This window comes from Nothobranchius furzeri, chromosome 8 (assembly GCF_043380555.1).
Source record: "Nothobranchius furzeri strain GRZ-AD chromosome 8, NfurGRZ-RIMD1, whole genome shotgun sequence".
NCBI lineage: Eukaryota > Metazoa > Chordata > Actinopteri > Cyprinodontiformes > Nothobranchiidae > Nothobranchius > Nothobranchius furzeri.
The window spans coordinates 55,091,584-55,113,415 of NC_091748.1; the positions used below are offsets into that span (position 1 = coordinate 55,091,584).

Here is a 21,832-nt window from a genome sequence, read left to right on the forward strand (position 1 = left end):
TATATTTATTCTACTTTTAGCAACTGAATATGTTGTTTCTCAGAACCTTTTCTTTTCACTTCCTCTCTCTTTCCGCTGCTCATGCCCGTTGGAGGCACCAAAACAAAATATTCTGTGCTGCAGCCTGAGCTGAACCAGGTGTCAGGAGCAACACATCACAGTTTCATCCCACAGCCGGCCAAAGCGCAGCCACCAGGGAGTACTGGAAAAGACTGGCCGGATAGAGGGATGCCTGAATGGGTTCGTACAAAGCAAGAGAGAGGACTCGTCAATAAAACACCTGAGGGCAGAAACGCTGCCAGCTGGCGTGGAAACAGATAGCAACAGAGAGAAGAGCTCAACGTGAAACAGATCAAATACAGGTGGCAGAGAGAGAGAGAGAGAGAGAGAGAGAGAGAGAGAGAGAGAGAGAGAGAGAGAGAGAGAGAGAGAGAGAGAGAGAGAGAGAGAGAGAGAGAGAGAGAGAGAGAGAGAGAGAGAGAGAGAGAGAGAGAGAGAGAGAGAGAGAGAGAGAGAGAGAGAGAGAGAGAGAGAGAGAGAGAGAGCGCAGGTTTTCCACCAGAAAATTTAGACCAAATGTCAGGAAGAGGTTAAAGTAAAATATATGCAGCAAGTTTGTGCTTTACTCCAGGAATAATAATCTGCAGCACAGAACCGTTTTTTTGGTGGAGACTGATTTTTGTTGAGTTATTGCTGCATTTGCACTGATTTAACAGTTAAGTCATCAAAACATAATGCATTAAACACACAACCAACTTAAAATATCTAAAACAAACAAGCATTTTTAATCTTTTTATTTAAAAAATACCAGCCAGCTGGATTTTAAATAAATGATGATAAGTGGCCCACACCTGTGTAGCCCAAGTCCCCACAATGCGGGTCTGAAATTGAAGTCAGTGCGGAAGTAAAATAAATTACAGTTTCACCCTCATCCTCTGCGGGGCTGCTGTCAGAAACGAGCAAATTCTCATTGACTGCCATGTTAAAAATGCCAATTTCACAGCAAAAATAAACATTGGGCCATTCCTATCTGTACCGGGTCGGCCCGGGCCGGGTAGCGTAGGTTGTTTACATATCTGGGTGGCCTGGTATTTTTCCGGGCCAACCAAGGCTCATTCTCAGCCCTCTTCTCGAGGGGTACTGCTTCAGGCCGACCAGGGCCAACACACCCACTACTGACAGCAAATTCACACCTTCCATTAGAGCAAGCCTCTGATTGGTGGGTAGAATCAGCCCACATGGGCTTAAGACAAGGATGTGTGGAATCAACCAGGCCAGGCTGGGGCCGACTGGGGCTACCCGGCCCGGGCCGACCCGGTACAGATGGGAATGGCCCACATGTTTACCGTCTGGTTCCAAAACATGTTTTTGGTTTAATAGATCTAGTTTATACTCATGACAACTCTGAGGGGGGGGGGGGGGGGGGGGGGGGTGAATTTTTTTGTCACTCTTCTGATCAAGTGTATTAAATGCCTAAAATTCTGTATCATTAATGAGCATCAGACCCACGTGACCACATGGAAAGGCCTCAGTAGCCTCAGTCCGAGCCTCGGTCTCACCTGAAAACTGTTCCGCAATTTTTAGTCTCTGAAATTAGACCAGTAGTTGTAGTGTTTTGTGTATTCTCTTTTGGATATTTTTTGTGCAATTGTTGGACAAAATGACTTGCTGTGGTATTAATTGCACTAAAAGAGCGTCCAAGGAGTCTCCACTTCATTTTTTTCGGTAAGTAAAATTATATTTATGTATTTTAGGTCACTGTCGCTTTTACAATAGCTGAGCTTATCAAAGTAGCTAGCTAACCACCATTTTAACATGTACTGTTTCACCATGAAATTTAGATGTAATACGGTAAAATAATTAACAGGGTATATGTCGATGGGTGTAAAACCCAGTGCATTTAACATAAAAATGGGTTGAAATATGACATGTTGGTGGAGCTCTCGGAGGGAGACTTCTGTGTTCCATTCTTCCACCCGGTTCTCCCCAGCGGTCAGCCAGGCGCATCTCTGATCGCTTGTGGAGCTCTCGGACTTGGAGAGAGACCTGACCACAGAAATACTACAGCTTGGTGAGTTGGTTGATAGTGTTTGATGTTAGTCTCCAGAAGTCTGTATGCCATCAGATAAACTCGCTCGTTGTTTATATTTTTTAGTGGTGGGGGCGACTAAATAACTAATTTGTCCACAAAGAGCCGCGACCGGGTGCCCTGTTCTCATGGGAACTAGTGCAGTTTAATAAAATGGAAATTAGTTAATAAAATTGCAAGAGACATGGCAAAACTGATATATTCAGATTTCAGTTAATGATCCCAACATTGTTTTCTTACAATGCACTGCTAAATTCAGACACCTGCAGCTTGGAAAACTTAGAGCAAATGTCTAAAACTTTCACTTTAGGGCAGGATTGTCCAATCAGATCCTGGATTGCCACTAGGTTAGTTGTTTTCCTGCTCACCTGTTCAGAGGCTCATCGAGCTCTGCAGAAGCCTGTTAATTACCTGCTGATTGAAAGCAGGTGTACTGGAGCAGGAAAACAACTAAAACATGCTAGTGGCAATCCAGGATCTGGCTTGGATCATAGTGACCCTCAAGGACCAGGACTTCGCACTTAGCGGAGATGCCTTTAAAACCCGAAAATGGAGTCAGAAGATTTTTTATAAGTTGTGTTACTTTCTTTGTTTCCTTTAGTTTTGTGTGTGATGCATCAACTGGTTTAGCTGAAAAAGCTTTCGTGACTGTAGGAAGTGAAAATATCGTCTTCTGAGAGCTCGAGAACACACCCTCATGCTGTCATTGAGCTTTATCTAAAATTAAAACTCGTTCTCTAAGAGCATTTTTTTATTGTTGCAAAAAAGACATCCACATTTTAAATAATATTTTACTTCAGCTTTAATACAAATTAATTTACACGTTCTAAAATATTCCACAAGTCGATGCTGACAGGAAACAAGCACCAACGCGTCCACAGGAGACGTTTGGTGAGTTAGTGTTTGGGGTGGACTGTTCCTGTGTGAGCACGCTGTGTGTGTTCCCAAATACAGGATGACAGATGTAGAAACACTGGGTAATGTGAGTGTAAATAAAGGGATAGAGGACTTCAGAGGACCAGACAAAATAAATGACTTTAATTTAAAGGAGCTACCCACTCATTTTAAAATGTTGTTTCAGGAATTAGAGGCTGCCATGAAGAAAAACAATATTGTAGATCAAAAATACAGAAGAAATGTTGGGTTTTATGGCAATGGGTTACTTTTTTGATTCAACATTTACTGTTAAAAATAGGTTTTCAACAACTGGACAAAAGTTGTGCAAAATTCAAGATGTCTTTTCACTGACAAGTTCTTGTCTGTTTTTTAAAGCTGAAATAACCATGCACAGTGACAAGAAAAAAAAATTGTAAAAACGGTTTGAATAAAAAAAAATAATATAAAAATCACTAAAATGGGATAAACAAGTCAAGCGTTCGCTTTCCACTCTCGACATTAAAGTGAGCTGGGAGAAAACTGAGGAACCCCCCCCCCGTTAAACTGCAGCTTTGTGTTTGTTATCGGAGCGTGACGGTTAGCAACAGTGACCGCGTTCATCTTGGCAATAAAGCTGGGCGAATCTGAATGTGAGGAGCGTGGGCCGAGATTGGCGCCGTAGGAGGAAAACGGTGCCCAGTGTGTTGAGGCGCTGCCAGCTGTGCCAGCCTCGGAGACGCACCATGGCTGAGAGAGCCAGTGTGTGTGCGTGTGTGTGTGTGTGTGTATGTGTGTGTGTGTGTGTGTGTCAGTGATACCGCTCTACTCACACTATGTGATCCCTGCCATCACACTTAGTTCATATTTTGTCCCTGTTTCCAGCACCTCTCGTTGCTGGAATGGTTGCTGGTTTGGATCTTTGGGTGGACGTTGGCAATAAGAACGACGGTTGAGAAAAATCATTTCACCTCCAAACTCAGAAGAGTCTGGCTGCAAGAGACGAACTGTTTAATAAAACAAAAACTCGAACACTCCTAGGTCAACTTTATTTTTGAAGTGGTTTTATCATTTCTGTTGTGACAAAAGCCATTTCCAACTGTGACCATCACTTACTGGTAATACTGAATTCAACAACATGTTTGATATTCTTTTGACCTTTGACCTTCCTTTTGCTGTGTCAACATAATTCTGTGAACGTGCACACAGAAGGTGTTACCTAATGCGCTTTGTTTGACTTCTTTCTTGCCTACCTCTCATTTAAATGATGCCTGCTTAATGACTAATGACTTAATGACAGGCTTGGTGGCCTCAGACAAAGACTGACCTCCTGCCTAAACTCCATTTATTTTAACAATCAGAGCAAGTTGGACCTTTCAGGAAGTGATGTTAAAGAAGCAAGAGAAAGAAATGCTGCAGAATAGGATGAAAGTTTCTCTAGAAACAGTTGGAATCTCGATATAGAGGAACTCGTTCTTAGTGACTCTAAATAATAATAATATGACTGTAAATATGCACGGTATGAGTCCTAAAAGACATTTTATATGACTTTGTTATGCTTTTAATTTCTTTAGCATAAAGTATGTTTTAATCATCAAACTAATTTTTCTTCTGCGTCCTACTCATATCTCTCATATATAAGGATGGACGTGCTATCCCCGTCTGAAAATCCAAGCCACTAACTTAAACTTATGCTCTGCCAACTGACCAGCAGAGGGAGACTGTTTTGATTACATCAGATTATTAAACAAAACAAAATCAATTCATTTCAATCTAACCTAAATTATGACAAAACAAAATTCTTTTGACATTTTGCTAGTTTTGAGTGCTTATTTTAAGATCTGTATATTTAGATATTTTTTAAACGCACAGTAAAATGGAGCCGGGTATAGGGCACTTAATTTATTTTTAAATTGCAGTTAATTGACACAGACATATTGTCACTTTTTTGTCATTATAAGAGCTTTATGGCCGATACAAAACATGTTCATGAAGCACTAAACCCTTCTCACATGAAATAATTTCAGCAGTTTCCTGCTTAACATTTTCGGTACCTTCCAAAATGAGCTGTTTCGGGCTATGTCATTAAGAAAACAAGCTGGTTCAGGCCATCCCCACCCATTACCTGCTAAAAGCCAAGAAGCTCAGATATCAGGGAGGGGCTCAGAGTAGAGAAACTGCTCTCTCTCTTGTATGTGAGAGGTGGTTCTATTTTACTTTTCCTGGTTGTGATGTCACAAACAGGGACATTTGAAACAGCTTGTTTTAGACACATATGGAGGCAGAGACCCACATGATTTTAACAGATGCTGAGATACATCACACAGCTTTCTGAAATACCTCGTGATCTTTATACGTTGTTTCTGTCTTTACTCTTTGTGCTAATTAGACTGCTCTCCCCTCTGTAACAGTCTCAGTTAAATATTTGCAGTCAGTGATGTACTAATCATCCACTGATTGAGGCTGCAGACACAACGTTGTTCAATGGGAATGACCTTCCCCATTTCCCGTCTTTCAGGACCCTCACCTCCCCTCCCACATCCTCTTTTCTCTCTGTGCCATCAGCCCTCCTGTTTTCCAATTCTGATGGCTCATTTTCCTGCTCCACAGTATCTCTGTCTTTCATACTCTGTGTCCTCTCGCTCTGTTTTCCCTCAGTGCACTTGGCCTCGCTCTTCTGCTCTCTCCCTCTTTGCCCTTCTTCTTATTCTCTCTCAGCTCTTTCTGTTTCTTCCTGCTTCTCTCTGCCCTGTTTCTCCCTCAGAGTCTCTTTGCTTTTAATGCTCACTCCTCTTTTTTTCTCCTTCCTCAACTCTCCTCTCCCTCCTCTGGGCAGCATGCCAGCTCCTCTTCCCTGGCATTAAGCCAACCTCTCCTCCACTCACACTCCCCTTTCCTCTCCGCCCTCCCTTCCTCTCTCTCCCCCTTGCCTCTGATTGATGGCCCCTCACTTCTGGAAAGAGAGGACAGGAAACAGAGAGAAAAAGTGAGGGAGGAAAGAAGAGCAGAAACGTACAAAGATATATATACAAAAATACTCAGCAGTGCACATGCATGCATCACCAATGTTGAGCACGTGCACGACTACAACGCACTCATGGGAGCCGCCATAAATGGTAACGGGAATATCTCTTCAGCGAATGGGCAGAAAACCCAAACAGTGCAGAGACTCAGACATGCCAAGCAGGCAACCTTCCTGCATGGAATTAACAGGCACACACACACGAGTAAAAACCAATGCATGCTCTAACACATGCACATGAAACCATGTTTGCATGTGCTGGGCAAATGAACAGACAGCTACAAACACACATTAAGACACTAACGCTATGCCTCAATTTGGGTTGAAGCTGCAAAGTTTTGCAGACCTCTAACTACTTCTCTCTGACTAACACACAAAGCCATCATTCATAATCACACTGTGCCAACTCACCAGCTTACACTGACAGGCTGCAAACAGCCTCAAACTCATGCTGCCCACAGGCGAGCAGGCAGACACAAAGTAGCCAGAACAGCAATGCTGGCTGCACAGTGTTTATTGCAAAAACCTCAAAACACAGCTAAACCAATCAGTGTCTCATTACACTGCAGTTGAAATGTTTTAGTATCTGAAATAAGCCGGCACATGCACATAATATGTCTGCTTTACTTCCACAGCTAACTGCTGCAGACTGAGATTTTTCCTCTTTTTGGTGATCTATGCTGCTTATTTTGAAAAGGTCAAAGGTCTTTTTTCAAAGGTTTTCAGAGCTTTGAATTTTGCATCCTCGTCTTATAAAGCTACAACTTTGAGAAGCATGCCTGGTCAGCAGTAAACATTCACCATGTGCGCAAAATTTAGAAGGTGATAAAAATTTGATGCATACTTTCAGATTTCAGCATATGCAGAAAAATAAGGAAGGATCAAATATGTAAAAGAAATAGCTTTTACTTTCCATAACTCACCCTTTGAACATATGCACGATAACAAATGGATCTTTCCACTGGATGAGTAGGCAGCATAATAGACATCCACGAGCTCCCTTCCCACCAGGAGCGTTTCAGATGCAAAATGGCAGCATGTATCCAAAAAGGTCAGAGTTTTATTGTCTGTTGTGTTTACCTTGGCCACAGAGGTGTCACGGGTTGTCACTTGTTTTTCTTAAATGGTGTGGGCCACTCATTTAATCAGTACATCTGCAGTGGTCTCTAGTAGGAGAGAATGCTATGCAAGTTGCACTCAGGTGAAAAATGCTCAGATGCGCTTGTTTCAGGAACTAGCAGAATGCCACAGGGAGGAACTGAGGAAGGCAGAATTCTGAGTCTTGTTTCCTGATATTTGGGCATCTCGCCTCAGATTGGATAACAGCAACACAACTCTACCACAGACGCAGTTAGCTCTGCAACACTGATGTTTTATCGCCACAAATAACACGAGCCTGAAGGAATTCTGCTGTATGGCGGTGCTGCTAATGCTAACGGTTAGCTTTGACTAGTTGAGACATTCTCTGTTGTTTCCTGGACGCTAAAACAACAACAGCCTTCCTCATCACGAGTCAAGATGGGTGAGTCCATGAATGTTAAGAGACAGTGTGTTGTAGATCTGTCAGTGTTTTCTAATCCTAGAGTTTCACCGTCTATTTTCTATGCGAAGTAGCACAAGCCTCTTCCTGTAAATTGTCTTTTTTAATCACCAGTCACCAAGTTAAAGCAGATCTTGACTGTTCTAAAGTAGATTCATAGACAATGTTTCAAATAAACAGTCCTGATCTCAGATCAATTAAGATGACCCTCAAGCAACGGCTGTTTAAAAACCAGTGTACACAAACTGTCTCCCTGCACTGTGATCCTCCACAGAAAATTCATATGCACTGATTTTAATCTACATACGGAATACAGTCTGTGAGTCCGTGCTGTAAAATATACAAAACAACCCACTGATTTGTATTTGGGACAAAAGAAGACAATCAAGACAACAGTTGAGTTGTACATATTTGCTCAGCATCAAAAACAAAATGCTCATAATCAACACATGTAAAAACCAACAAAATAAGTTAGAGTTAAACATGTCAAATGTTTCTTTACATGCAAGCACTGTTTCCTGCACTACACACACACACACACACACACACACACACACACACACACACACACACACACACACACACACACTGAAGCTATTCAGAGCTCCACTGCCACAGTTAAAAGCTATTAAGCTAAAATGCTAGCTCCCTGGGAATTTAATCACCCATTTTCCTTTCTCATCTCATCTTACTTTTTCTTCTGTTACTTGTTTTCTCTCCCTCACTTTAATATTCTCTCATTCCTAAAGATTGTATCACATTGTCCAGGCTCTCTCTCGGCCGTTATGCCCCATAATTCACAGCTGAGCTCTGTTGTGTAGCCTACAACTGCACATGGTTTGAACAGAGGGAGTGGGAAAGGAGAGAAGGGAGGGAGAGAGAGAGAGTCTTCAAAGCTATGAGCAAACACACACAAACAGAGCACAGATGCTCCAACATGTGCAAAGAGAGGTTGCACACACCACTGATCAGAGAGAGAGCAAACACACAGCATACACACTCTGGAAAGCCTGTTCTGGTTGACCCACATGTGCACTCCACTCTTAATCCACCTCTTTAAATAAAATTAGTTTAGAAAAAAAAAGCCAAAGACCGTAGATTATGGACACATTGGGTGGTGGGAATGAAAGGAAAAAATATGAGGAATCAGATGTGGAAAGACGGAGACTCAGAAAAGAGGGAGAAGCCAAATCCTATTATGAGCAAAGCGGCGAGTTGAAAATGAGGGCATCTCTCCCGAAGGAGCCAAGGATTCAGGTCACTACTTCAGCCAAACATACCAGCACGCACACGCACACACACACACCTGTGTGCAAACATTAAAAAAGGTCAGACAGCTCTGGCTAATTAGGCAGGCAGATAAACACCTGTGTACACTCACACTCACACACACACACACACATTTTTTTTGTACACAGTGCAGATAAACAATCTTTTATACACGATGCCCTCGTCATCTGAGTCCAGGTTTCTGTGCCATTCTTTTAATCCAGTCATGTCTCTATTTATGCTTGTTCTTATAGTCATATAGTTTAATTCCTAGATCACTGTCCAACACACACACACACACACACACACACACACACACACACACACACACACACACACACACACACACACACACACACACACACACACACACACACACACACACACACCTTCAGCCTCATATGTGTGCTGGTGAAATGAAAGGAGGGAACAGGAAGGAAGGACAGCCAGCTGCTTCATCTGTCCTCAGGAGTTCACAGGGGAAACAATCTAGCTGCAGAGCATCCTGACTGTCACACACATCCTCCTAGAATATCCCGACTGCTCTGTCAACCTTTTATTCTGGCACTCTTATATATATATAGTATGTGTGTGTGTGTGTGTGTGTGTGTGTGTGTGTGCGTGCACATAAAGGCTGAAAAAGTTAATGCATTTTCTTGTGTTGCATCAATGAAGTGTTGTTCGTTTTTATTTATACTTTTTTCACATACAATGGCAAGGATTGTCAAGAAAGCATGTTTGCCGTGCTTGTAAAATTAAACTGATAAAACTTTGATTTACTTTCTTTCTTTTGTCTTTCTCCTCCAACCCCCACAAATGCCTGTGTGCCCTCTTCTTACAGCACTCCTGAAGGACAACAGACATCAGTAACACAAAAAAAAATGCCGTGTTGCTACCAGACATACAGTGTGAGCAGTCAGGTCACATCTGAGAACTGGCTCGTACGATGTGAGCACATGACTCGCGAAATTTGCTCTGCTAGGAAGTCATACAGTTTGAGCTTAAGTTAACGCTACGAGTGAAAAACTTGTGCAGTGTCCGTCCAGCTTAAGGGTGCAACGTGGTGACAATGAGCGCTCCATCTCTTCCTGTTCCCTGAGTATATGTATCTCCCAAATTTGTTGATGACAGCGGGGGCCTGAAACTCATGCAAGGAAATTGAGAATATTTTAAGGTGTTTATTAACTCCCTTGAAAATGCTGCTTGCAATTTGTTGCCAGCTGAGTGAGAAAATGGCTTCTGATTCAGAACATTTGCACAGCTGTTTATAAGCTACACATCTAATCACTTTAGAGCTCAGCACAGCTTTGGATACCTGATGCAATAATGAAAGTGGTACGAACCGAAGGAAACAGAAAACTGAGTTAAAAGAAAGTAAGGGACAAAATAAAACACCCACATACCGTAAATCCTCTAATACAGGCCTGGGCCTGTATTTGACTCAAGCTCATCAAGCTCCAGGCCTTTATTGGAAGGAGGACCAGTATTAGAGGCAGGCCTCAATTTCTATTTGAGCTAAATGAACTAATGGTTCGCTGGAGTTTTTGACAATTAAAATTGCGCCCACATTTTCAAAGTTAAACACATTTCTTTTAACAACGGTAGTTTCTGCTTCAGCCCTCTCCCCCCTCCCCCTGCGCAGCGGCCGCGAACTCACTGATGCGCCTGCAGCCTCTCAGAGTTCCTGCTGCTCTAAACATTAAAATAATTATTTCATTTTCTGTTCCTCACTTCTGATTACCTTCAATGGTGTCTGTTTGTTGCAACTACCAGGTACAAAAACTAACTTGTTTTTATTTGACTATTTTTCTGTCCTGTATCTGTTTATTATCTTCCTGCATCTCCTCTCAATCCTAAAGAAAAACTGCTACCTGGGTTCATATATATTCACCTTATGAGTTACCTTTGAACTGCAGTTCTAAAAGATCTACCGACCGCAAAAACAGCGGAGTGCTCGCCGGCCGCATCAGTTAGGTGCGTCACCGAGGACAAAACAGGTGATGCGTCCTGATCCACAGCAGCGAAACGCATCAGGCACAAATAAAAGAATAAAAGACAGAAAACATAAAAGGAAATGAGCCGACATGAACGATTGCGTGTTAAATTAGTTTTTGAGGTGGCGACACCTGATTTGATAATGTTGCTGTGGCCGTGCTCAGGACGCAGATGTCTGGAGCGCGTCAACAATCAGAGCTTTGCATGCGCAAGCTGGTTAAGGTTAGGATGGGGGTGAGGGGAATGTTAAATTGCAAGAGGGTAAACGTCACAAATTGGTTAAATGTCCGTTTTACGGCGCGTGTCAGTACCGACGCTCTGGCACAGCACGTTGCCTCCCGACGCGCAGGAGCTTGTCACCTGCTGACAGCAGCCTGCTGTCTTTTCCGTGGACTGCATCTTGCCGGTCATTATCACGTGACAGCGACTAGTCGATGACAGGCATAACAAGTCACTATAGAGCGGTGAAGTCGACTAGTGACTAGTTCATACAACCCCTGCTACTGCTCCCCGGAGTGTTCTGCAGCATAATCAGCATGTTATCATCTCTGCGTCATTTCCGCACGGTTAAAGTTACCCTCGTGGTCTATCACTGCCAAATCAAAAGTGAGACGGATGACACAACCGCCCCCCCGTACTTGCTTGTTACCACATTCCACCCGGCCACAATAAAAAAACAGCCATTATTCCCCTCCGCCGACTCCGACACCGACACCGGCCAAAATATGATACCCGGCAGTTAATTAAATACAGGCTAATATTAGAGGATTTACGGTAGATGTCCTGCGGGGACATTCAAGAATGGAATCGATGAAGAAAAAACATCAAATGTTAATTTTAACCAGACCAAAAGTTTGTCTCAAGAAAAAGTAAAACAAGCACTAAAAAGTTACACGTGGAGCTCTCAGATCCAATGGCTGATGTTGTGTTACCATAGCTGCAGCAAGACAAATAAGAGCATGTTACTATTAAAAGTGTGGTTCACATGTTTAATCAATACATTTGCAGTGCTCTATAGTGAGAATGAATGCCATGTAATTTGGACATCTCACCTCTGACTGGCTAAAAACAATGCAACTCTACCACTGACTCCGTTTACTTCGCAATATTGAGGTTTTATCTGCAAAAACTCTCAGAGTGACTGATTATAATCAGATTTAATCAGTAAGAATGTTTTTTCAGTCAACTACACCTTTATTAACGTTTAAATTGATTGCTGTTCATGTTTAGGCACTGCAGTAATGCTTCATAAAACAAAAAACACAACAGTAATAGCAATGTTTGCATAAAAAATCTATTTGTTACCAGTTTTATATCATTTCTAATTTACATCATTTTGGAATAAAACAAACATGAGAAACCAATTTGAAAAGTGTTGTTATCCTTTAAATAAATATGAGTGAAAACTGGTGCTTTGCAAAGCCATTTTAGTTTTTGATTTTTTTCCCCTTTGTTTTCAGACTTCTCCAGGTTAGCATTTAGCTAACTGACTTGTGTCGTTTCAGGACACAGGGGTTCCTCCTCTTTTTCTCGTTCTCCTGCCATCCTGCTATTATCCTGCTGCATCAATTAGCATTCTGCACAAAAGCTTTAATCTAATCATCACACACCTCACACTAACAACACATTCTCACGGTGAACTCCCCTGCTCCAACGACAGTGAGCCACGTTGCACGGCTGAATTACAAAGTCGGAGAAATTTACATGCTGTGCTTGGTTATATCGCGGGGGATCCAGGAAATAACTGTGGCAGCCCCAGAAGTGCCATATCAATGAATATAGAACAAGCAGAAAAAGTCCTCACCCCCTGCTGCTCCTGGGGGAGACGGCTAGTATATGTGAATATATGATAAGATAGTGGAGGTGAACCAGGTGAGATAATGCTGGTATGCATGCGTGTGCAGATCACGGTTTGATGCTATCGCCCCTATGCCTTCATACTGTTTGGATCCAATCATCACAAACACAGGGACAGAGAGAGAGAGGGAGGGAGAGAGAGAGAGAGAGAGAGAGAGAGAGAGAGAGAGAGAGAGAGAGAGAGAGAGAGAGAGAGAGAGAGAGAAAGGGAGTAAGAAGATAAAGAGCAAAAGGGAAATGTGTAATGTGAAATGGGGGGTGGGGGTGTAATCAGAGGACGGCTATGAAGGCAAGAGATGACTGTTACAGCTCAATTAGTGGCAGGACATGAGATGGCCCTGCCACTAATAATGACGGAGTGTGTGATAGAGAAGGAGACGGAGAAGCTGAGGCAGGGATCTCGACAGGATGTCAGGAGTAAGCTGGAGGAGGAGGTGGGAGTGGAGGAGGTGGAGAGGAAATAAGAGCAGATACTGTTAAATCTATTCATGATTCTCTCTTTCTCTCTCTCTCTCTCTCTCTCTCTCTCTCTCTCTCTCTCTCTCTCTCTCTCTCTCTCTCTCTCTCTCTCTCTCTCTCTCTCTCTCTCTCTCTCTCTCTCTCTCTCTCTCTCTCTCTCTCTCTCTCTCTCTCTCTCTCTCTCTCTCTCTCTCTCTCTCTCTCTCTCTCTCTCTCTCTCTCTCTCTCTCTCTCTCTCTCTCTCTCTCTCTCTCTCTCTCTCTCTCTCTCTCTCTCTCTCTCTCTCTCTCTCTCTCTCTCTCTCTCTCTCCTTTTCCCCCCACTTCATCTGCTCTATGAGGTCTTTTTCTGTCACTCTGAAGCTCCAGTCTTCCTGTTTACCCTCTCCTCTTTCATCAGTTCAATTACCCCCCCCCCACACACACACACACCCCACCCTCCCATCCCTGCTGTCTTTTTCTCTACAGACCTTTTTATCTTATGTCAATTTTCACTTGTTTACATCAAACACTTTTTGTACCATGCTATTCTTTTTGGTTCTTTTACATATTCTTTACTTTTATTCTAAACCCTTTTGATTTGGATTCGACATGAACTTCTTCCTTCGTATTATTATTTTTACAGTTCTTCTCTGGTTTGCTTTATCCCCTTCCCCCTCCCCATTTTTCCTTTTGTACACATTTTTACTCCTCATAGGCTGTGAAACCTGCTCTACCTTTCCTCTCCGTCTCATTTTCCTCTAGAGGCTCTGCTTGCATCTTATTCTCTGGTTTCTGACATCATTTGACTTTCTTCATTCCTTTTTCTCTCTTCTTTTGAACTCCCATTTGCCTTAATGCAGTTCTTTGGTCTCCTTCTGTCATCATCTATACTTTTTCTCCTTCCGCTCATCCTATTTTCCACCCTCACTACTAACTTGGCCTCCTTGCCTCTGCCATCCTCCTCTTCTTCCTCTCTCCATCTCTAAGAGGCGCAGCCAGCACCCCAGAACTTCTTTTTGGCAACAAGAACTGACAGTCCTCTGCTTGGCTTTGCTGTTAGCTATTTCACTTCCTCCCTCTGGGTCTTTTTATCTGTTCCCTTCCTGCAGAGTCAGAGTTTCTCTTGTGATAAAGTTTATCTTTTTCTTTCCTGGTGCCAAAACAATTGTCTTGCAATTAAAAATGTGTTAACCTGTGGGTCAGGAGTTTAAAGTTCAACTTGGTTTCAAGAAAAATACAAAAGCGAAGTGTTTGCATTTTTTAAAAAGTTAGATCAGCCCAGACTTTTGTTCATACATAATTTCCTCAAGTCTTAATAAATTGTCTGAAACACGTTTCTAAACCCACAGAAAATGAAACAGGCACTCCTCTTTTCACAAATTAACAGCTATTTATAAAAACATCAAGATCTGCGAAAGCTTTGAGCTAACAGCAAACTTAGGTGTTAGGTAATAAAAACACATATTATATTATTGTTGGTAGATGTGTCCTCTTGTAAGAATATTTGTCATGACGTGGTTAACCCAGCTAGCAGTGCCTGCACCATGGGCAGAGGTGGAAAGTAACAAATTATATTTACACACACACACACACACACACACACACACACACACACACACACACACACACACACACACACACACATATATATATATATATATATATATATATATCACCTCAATTTAAAATACCAGGCTTTGCCTTGTCCCCCAAATGCCTTGATACGGCCCTGGTAGTAGGACCGAGTTTTGAAGGTGATCTGAATTGTATCAAATATTTAAAGGGACTTTACGGAGTTTTGAATTTTTATGCTCGCGATTGCCCCCTCAGGCCAAAAGCGTAACGGCAGCTTCAATAGTAGGCTCGTGCACGAGGCGCGCATGCTGTACGTGCACACTCCTTAACGAAAATACAGCTGAGACAGTCCCGTCTCTGTGTGTGTGTGTGTGTGTGTGTGTGTGTGTGTGTGTGTGTGTGTGTGTGTGTGTGTGTGTGTGTGTGTGTGTGTGTGTGTGTGTGTGTGTGTGTGTGTGTGTGTGTGTGTGGCCCAGAGCATAGAGGACAGGAGAACAGCTAATTAATTAAATAATTTTGTTCTTTACCTTTCTCTTCAGCACAGCCGACTAAGGTTTAAGATGGGTCAGTCCTGCATGGTCAGATCATTCCCTTCCCTTGCTTGAAAAATTGTTCCAAAATGAAAGTTGAACCTACATCATTTTTATCTGTGAATTCAATGCCGTTCGGCGAGTCTCAAAAAAAAATTTGGGCATCTTACTGTAAAAAAATATACCATTAATGTAAAAAATTAACTCTACATAAATTACGTTCACATCAAGAATCAAACCCGGATCTTCTGCTCGAGAGTCCGATATCTAACTAGGTGAGCTAAAGCGCCAGTAATGTCTTTCGTATCTGTAACTTTTATATCCTAGATGACAGCTGAAACAACATTCAAAGAACGGTTCGGAGTGAAAATGGCTATTTTGTTGCTAATTTGCAGGAAATATCTAGAAGAAAGTAGCTGAGGGTCGTCAGAAATGTAGCTAGGTTCATCACTAGGCGTTAGGAACAGCGACAAAGTCGCTGAGTTGGTACTACCTCACTCTTTGCTGCTAAAGCTACTGATAGCAAATGCTACGGGCTATGCCTGAGCAGCCTGCTCGACCCGGGCAGCTCTCTTTTTCTGTGATTTTACAGAAAAACAGGCAATCACAGTAAAAATGCCAGGGCTCATTCTACAGGACCAGGGCATTGCAGGAGAATGTATGAAGAACATATTTATTATTTCTATACATGTTTTGGCTGTCAGACTTCCATAATGTCCCTTTCAATTTTACATACTGATAAATTATTACTTTTTAAAGATAAAAACCCAGAAGGCAATGCTGGGTGGAGTGTCCTGCCCAAGGACACAAAGACAGCAACAGAGTGAGTGGGGCTTGGACCTGCAACCTTCCGATTACAAAGCACACTTTCAACCCCTCTACCACCGTACTATTTTATCAGTAAGAGCAAAACTAAAGAACAAAAGCAGATCATTTTACTGAGCTGTGTGGCTAATCAAAACAAATAAATGTGGGGGGAAAAATAGAAATAAGATCTTAACAGATGTTATTTTCACTAAACTATAAAAGATTTGATTCTTTTACACATCGTGTCCACTTTAAGAAAAGCAGTCTGGAGCCATAGGAACATCAGAAGCACTCATTCAACCATTTTTTTTAAATCCTACTGAATTTGACTGCTGGACTATTTCCCAGGTGTCTATGGTTGAGAGGTGAGAGGTCAAGGGTCACACCATCAAAACCTAAATTCAGATCAGAATCTCAAACAGGCACGGACTCACAAAAAGGTTTGAGTTGACACTGGAACGTATCAATATGCATCAACTTCATGTATCAACAGGAACTCCCAACAGTGCAACGCACCATTACAGACCGTCTCCCAACTCGTTGCAAGCTCAAAGTTCTGGAGCATTCTGATAGTTTTCCAACCAACGGTGCAACTAAAAAGGCTAATTACAAGCAAATATAACCACCACAGACAGTGTGAGGTTTATATTTCTTTACTCAATGAGAATGAATGGCAGGTTTTGGTGTTTTATCAGAGTTTAACCATTTAAACACCTTCAACAGTGAGCGACTTATGCCAGCAGGGTAATAAAAAGCTGTCTGTACAATGCAGGCAGTGTTTTCACAGAAAGCCAGGGTTTAATATCTCTCTGCTGTAATTAGCTTGAAAGCTAAATGACACAAAGATTATGAGGTGAAAGAGCAGAGTACGGCCTTCCGTCTGAAGGCGTGTCAGGGACCGTTTCAAACGATCAGCTGCTTTCTGAAGGTGTATGCCAAGAGCTCGTTGTAGGAGTGAAAAATATACCCCCTCTTGTCTTGTCCTCCATGACGGTGTCTGCCTCCGCCACAGAGAGCCAGTTAGCATGACAGACAGATAGATAGATACAGAGAGGGGGAGGAAAGAGGGGGAGACGAGGGGGAGACACAGACAGTCACCTTAAAGGAAGTGCCATTCAGCTGGATAATGATTCTGTCTATCTGCAACAAGGTCTATCAACTAACTGGTTTCTCATCTGCCTTTTGTCCTTCTGCTGCGACATTTTTCCGACTGTCTGCCTGTCTCTCTGAATGAAGTTTCACCGTCTTCCTCTCCCGCAGTGCGACCCAGACAGCAATTAGTATGGGGATTGACAAGCAGTCACAGGCTCCTGAGTGCACATTCCACTGGTGAGACAAATGTCTTCATTCAGGATCAGCAGATCTCAGCAAGGACAAGTGGAAACGTTACACAATCTACAAACGCTTCTCGTTTCTGCTTCGGACATCATGTCTGGTCTTAGCAAAGACGGGGAAGCATTTTGACGGGTTTCAGCTGATTATTTGAAACTGAACACCATTAAATTTGGTTAACGCCCCACCACTGTGTGTGCATGTGTGTGTGTGTGTGTGTGTGTGTGTGTGTGTGTGTGTGTGTTCATTAGGAGAAAGCTTGCATGAAATTTCTTCAAGGAGAGCTTGGCCTTTATTTACACACACATAAGAATTAGTGGAACAAAAAAAAACTCATAAGAAATGGTAAATGGCCTGTATTTGATATAGCGCCTTCTGGAGTCCTGGAACCCCCCAAGGCGCTTTACAACACAATCAGTCATTCACCCATTCACACACACATTCACACACAGGTGGGGATGAGCTACGATGTAGCCACAGCTGCCCTGGGGCGCACTGACAGAGGCGAGGCTGCCGAGCACTGACGCCACCGGTCAATCCGACCACCACCAGCAGGCAACGTGGGTTAAGTGTCTTGCCCAAGGACACAGCAACAGCGACAGACTGAGTGGGGCTCGAACCTGCAACCTTCCGATTACGGGGCGAGCACTTAACTCCTGTGCCACCGTCGCCCACCAAAGAAAACGGCGCGAGCCCGCCCACACAAACTGTCACTTGTTAGCCATGAGTGTTGGTGTAAAATTACACTCTCACCTTCTCCTGCCTAATAAAAGCAGCAGCCGCGCAGACCTACACAAACACCCGTGTGCCTCGGAGTATCCCAGCAACGAGACAACACAAAAGCACACACACAGCCAAGCGTGCCATTCCTACCTGTTTGTGCATCTCGATGTTGAGACCGTAGGACATTTCGTAGTACTGTGGAGACAAAAACAAATGACAGCATCGTTGGCGTTCTGTTCACGACACTCATTAGCATTCAGTTTTACACAATACTTCCAGCTGAACATCTGTTGCATGGCATATGTTGCTGTTCATCACTGCAGCTCCCACGAATGACAAAACGGAATGATTGGAGGGAGTGTGTAGAGAACAACAAGTGTGTGTTGTTGTAATAAATGTATCTTCATATCTTAATCATCATATTGCCTCATCGTGTGAGTGTTAGTGTCAGATGGGGTCTGGGAATAACTGTGTGTTGAGAGTTTGATGGTGCACCTGTGTATAATGGTGTGTAGAATGAGAATGAGCTTGCTACAATCCTCCAGGTCTTTGTGCAAACAAAAACTTCCCTTACACCCATAGTCCTACCAAGAAGCCTGTGCCTGCAACATTTTCAGCAATAGTCTGGTGATGCAAAGTGTAAATCTGCTCTAACACAATACGACCGGAATGCTATCACATCAGCCAAACCACATCTGAGGACTCGTATTGTTGCTCCAGCTCAGCGCTGGAACGCTCTTAAGGAGAAATGTCCCAAACGAGTTCATTTCCTCCCCCTTTCAACACAACAGCCTTTTGTTGGTGGCCATATGCTGCAGATGGTTTGTTGCACAAAATCATCTTTTTGTCAAAACTCTTAAAAAGAGCAGGAACCTTAAATTGTGCTGGATGAGTTTTTAGGAGTGTGATGCAAAAAAAACTATATATATATATATGCAAGTTACTGATCAAACCTTCTGAAATGAACACATCGGTGAATATGTTTTTCCCTCGGGGGGAAAAAAGAAGAAATACTCAATAAAAGACCCGTTCTTTCAATAGAATTTAATTTTTGATGTAACGTGTGAAATAGCAGCATTTAGGCTACCAGCTGAAAAGCCTCTCCATCATCAGAAGAGAAATCTGACTTCATATGGATGCATTGCTCAAAGCACAACAAAGCAGAGGCTGCAGTTTAAAAAAGTAGAAATAATTCCTGAAAAAAAAAGAAAAATATTCAAGCACAGATGTCCAGATTCAGATGTATCAAAGTTTTGAATTCAAGCCAATACATTTCATAAATTCAGTCCAGAAAAAGTAGTTCAATGAAGTTTATATATAAACCAAATAATTAACTAACTAATAAAATCTGTAAAATCAGTAAAAAAAATCATACAAATATTCACAAACATCTGCTGTAAATAAATACAGCACTGATAAAGGGTCAGGATTACAACAAGTCAGTGTTTTATGCATTTGTTTGTTCTCCTGGGTGTCTGAGTTTGTATGACTCACACACAATAAATAGTGTGTGTGTGTGTGTGTGTGTGTGTGTGTCTGTGTGTGTGTGCATGCATGCGTGAGCATGTCCTGATACTGTGTCTGCATGTGCACCTTTCCTACGCGTTCTTTGTTGCTCTCTCTCTCTGTGTGTGTGTGTGTGTGTGTGTGTGTGTGTGTGTGTGTGTGTGAGTCAGTAATTTTCTTGGAGGTGAGCAGAATACAGCTGGCAGGAATTCCTCATGGTGACAAAGGCATCCTCTGTCACAGGGCAGGCAGCGGCCGCTCTGACTGATGAGAGGAAGACGTGCCTCTTCCTCTTTCACTGAATCCTCCTGCTCATCTTCACTCCAGCGCTCTCTTCCCTTCATTTGTTCCCCGCCTCATTCTGTCTCTCCCTCACACTCCAAGCTCTATCTTTCAGGAACTGTCACCCCCCATCCCACACACACACACACACACACACACACACACACACACACACACACACACACACACACACACACACACACACACACACACTTCCCTTCCTCTTGCTTCTCTCTAGTTATTCTACTCCTCTTTAAAGTGCTCTGCTGGTCTAACCTTTTTCAGTACTTTCCTCCCTTTCTGATCAGATTTTTCTCTCTAGCCATCACTCTTTTCAACAATTGTTCCACACATACTGCTACTCTAGATTCATGTCACATAATACCAAACCAGTTAGCCTCATTCGCTATTGTATAAAATCCAGATAGGAAAACTAAAAGCTTTCTAAATTAAACCCTCGTATGAGATTTTTAATGCTGCGTCTGATAGAATAACACAAACACGGGGAATTCTGAAGAGGCACCATACATTTTCATGTGTTTCGCTGTGTATCGCTGGTTTTCCCCTCAGACTTTGACATGCTCTGACATATTTTAATGCTTCAGTGGCAACGTCAGTCTTCTCCCCAAATATATACTGAGTTTGAGTCTCAGAAGGCATGTGGAGTTCCTCGTACTTGAGCTGAAACGTTTAAAAAAAAAGAAAGAAAAACTGACTCAACTATGTGAGTAGAACAAGTTACTCGATACAGGGAAGGACTTTGATTAGAAAACAGCAGATATTAATGTGTTTGAGTAGAAATGACTATTCAAACTGTTCAAAGACAATCCTGTAACCCTGGACGTTCAGGGGACAGTCGTTAAAAGAGATATCTTCAATCAAAATGAACAAAAATTACATCAATTTGGACTCAAGCAACAGGAAAAGGGTCATGTGCTTTAATGAATCCAAATGATTTGGTGCATCATGATGAGAAAACCATAAAATAATGATCCATCATGCCTAGAGTATACCATAACAAGCCTGCAGACAGGCTTCCTTCAGCTGGCCAGGGTCAAAGGTCAGAAACAATATGTGCCCATGTAGGTCAGCTGGCTTCCTGAATATACTGAATGTTTTACACCTTTTGTTTTTACTCTTTATTTTTGTTCAGCAGGATGAAGTCGTATTCCATAATGATGTTGCAAGATTTAAACTAGCAGATAAAAATGCTGGACAAGACTTTCATCAGGGGTAAAAAAAATAACTGAAGCTGGATTAAAATTAATTATATAGCATTGCCTAAACTCATTCAAATTAAATTAGTAAATGCATAGCAAAAAAAAAATGTAAGTGTGTGCGAAGTTCGGTTAAAAGTTTTCTTTTTTTTCTTTTTTTTTTTAGTTTAGTTTATTTCAAACAAAGAAAACATACATAATTTTTTTTAAATACCACAAACAGAAAAAATACATATCATCATCCCTTCTTCTCTGTTTGAAAAGGAGTAGGCTGAAGTGGAAACTTATATGTCCCTACCCCTTTATACAAGTAATTTTTACTTGTTTACTAAATCTAACACAAAACCTACATTAAAACAAACAAAATAATAGATAGTACAAGTCACCAAAAAACCAAAAAAAAAAAAACCACCAAACCATATGGAAAAAACAAAAAAAGAAAAAAAACATCTTTTTACAATTGATACAATTTACTTTTCCTTAGAATAAAGGACACCCACCCTCTCCCTTTTAGGAAAAGAAAAAATTAAAAATATGTAGAGAAAGAAGTGTGTTCAATAAACATTCCTTCTCTGCAAAGAAAAGAGCTTTAAATGCAAAAGTTCAGATTTAATCTGATGTAGTTTGCGTTTAATTTAACAAAAAGCTCTAGCTCCTTTTCAAAGGAATAAAAGAAGTCAGGCTCAAAGACTCAAATGTCATTTTATCAATGAGCACTGGGTATTCTTTATTATTCTCAATTAGTTAGCTGCGTAATTTGGATGGATCATGATGT

General features: G+C 42.0%; 1 protein-coding gene across 2 annotated transcripts in view; it reads right to left on the reverse strand.

Annotated features, from left to right (window-relative positions):
* tle2b (TLE family member 2, transcriptional corepressor b) overlaps positions 1-21,832 on the reverse strand; it is a 113,129-nt gene that overhangs the window by 28,085 nt on the left and 63,212 nt on the right. For both annotated transcript variants that reach the window (XM_070554130.1, XM_070554129.1), the window contains exon 4: positions 18,203-18,247. In XM_070554130.1, the coding sequence (XP_070410231.1) occupies positions 18,203-18,247 (45 nt within the window). The remainder of the gene's footprint in view (positions 1-18,202; positions 18,248-21,832) is intronic.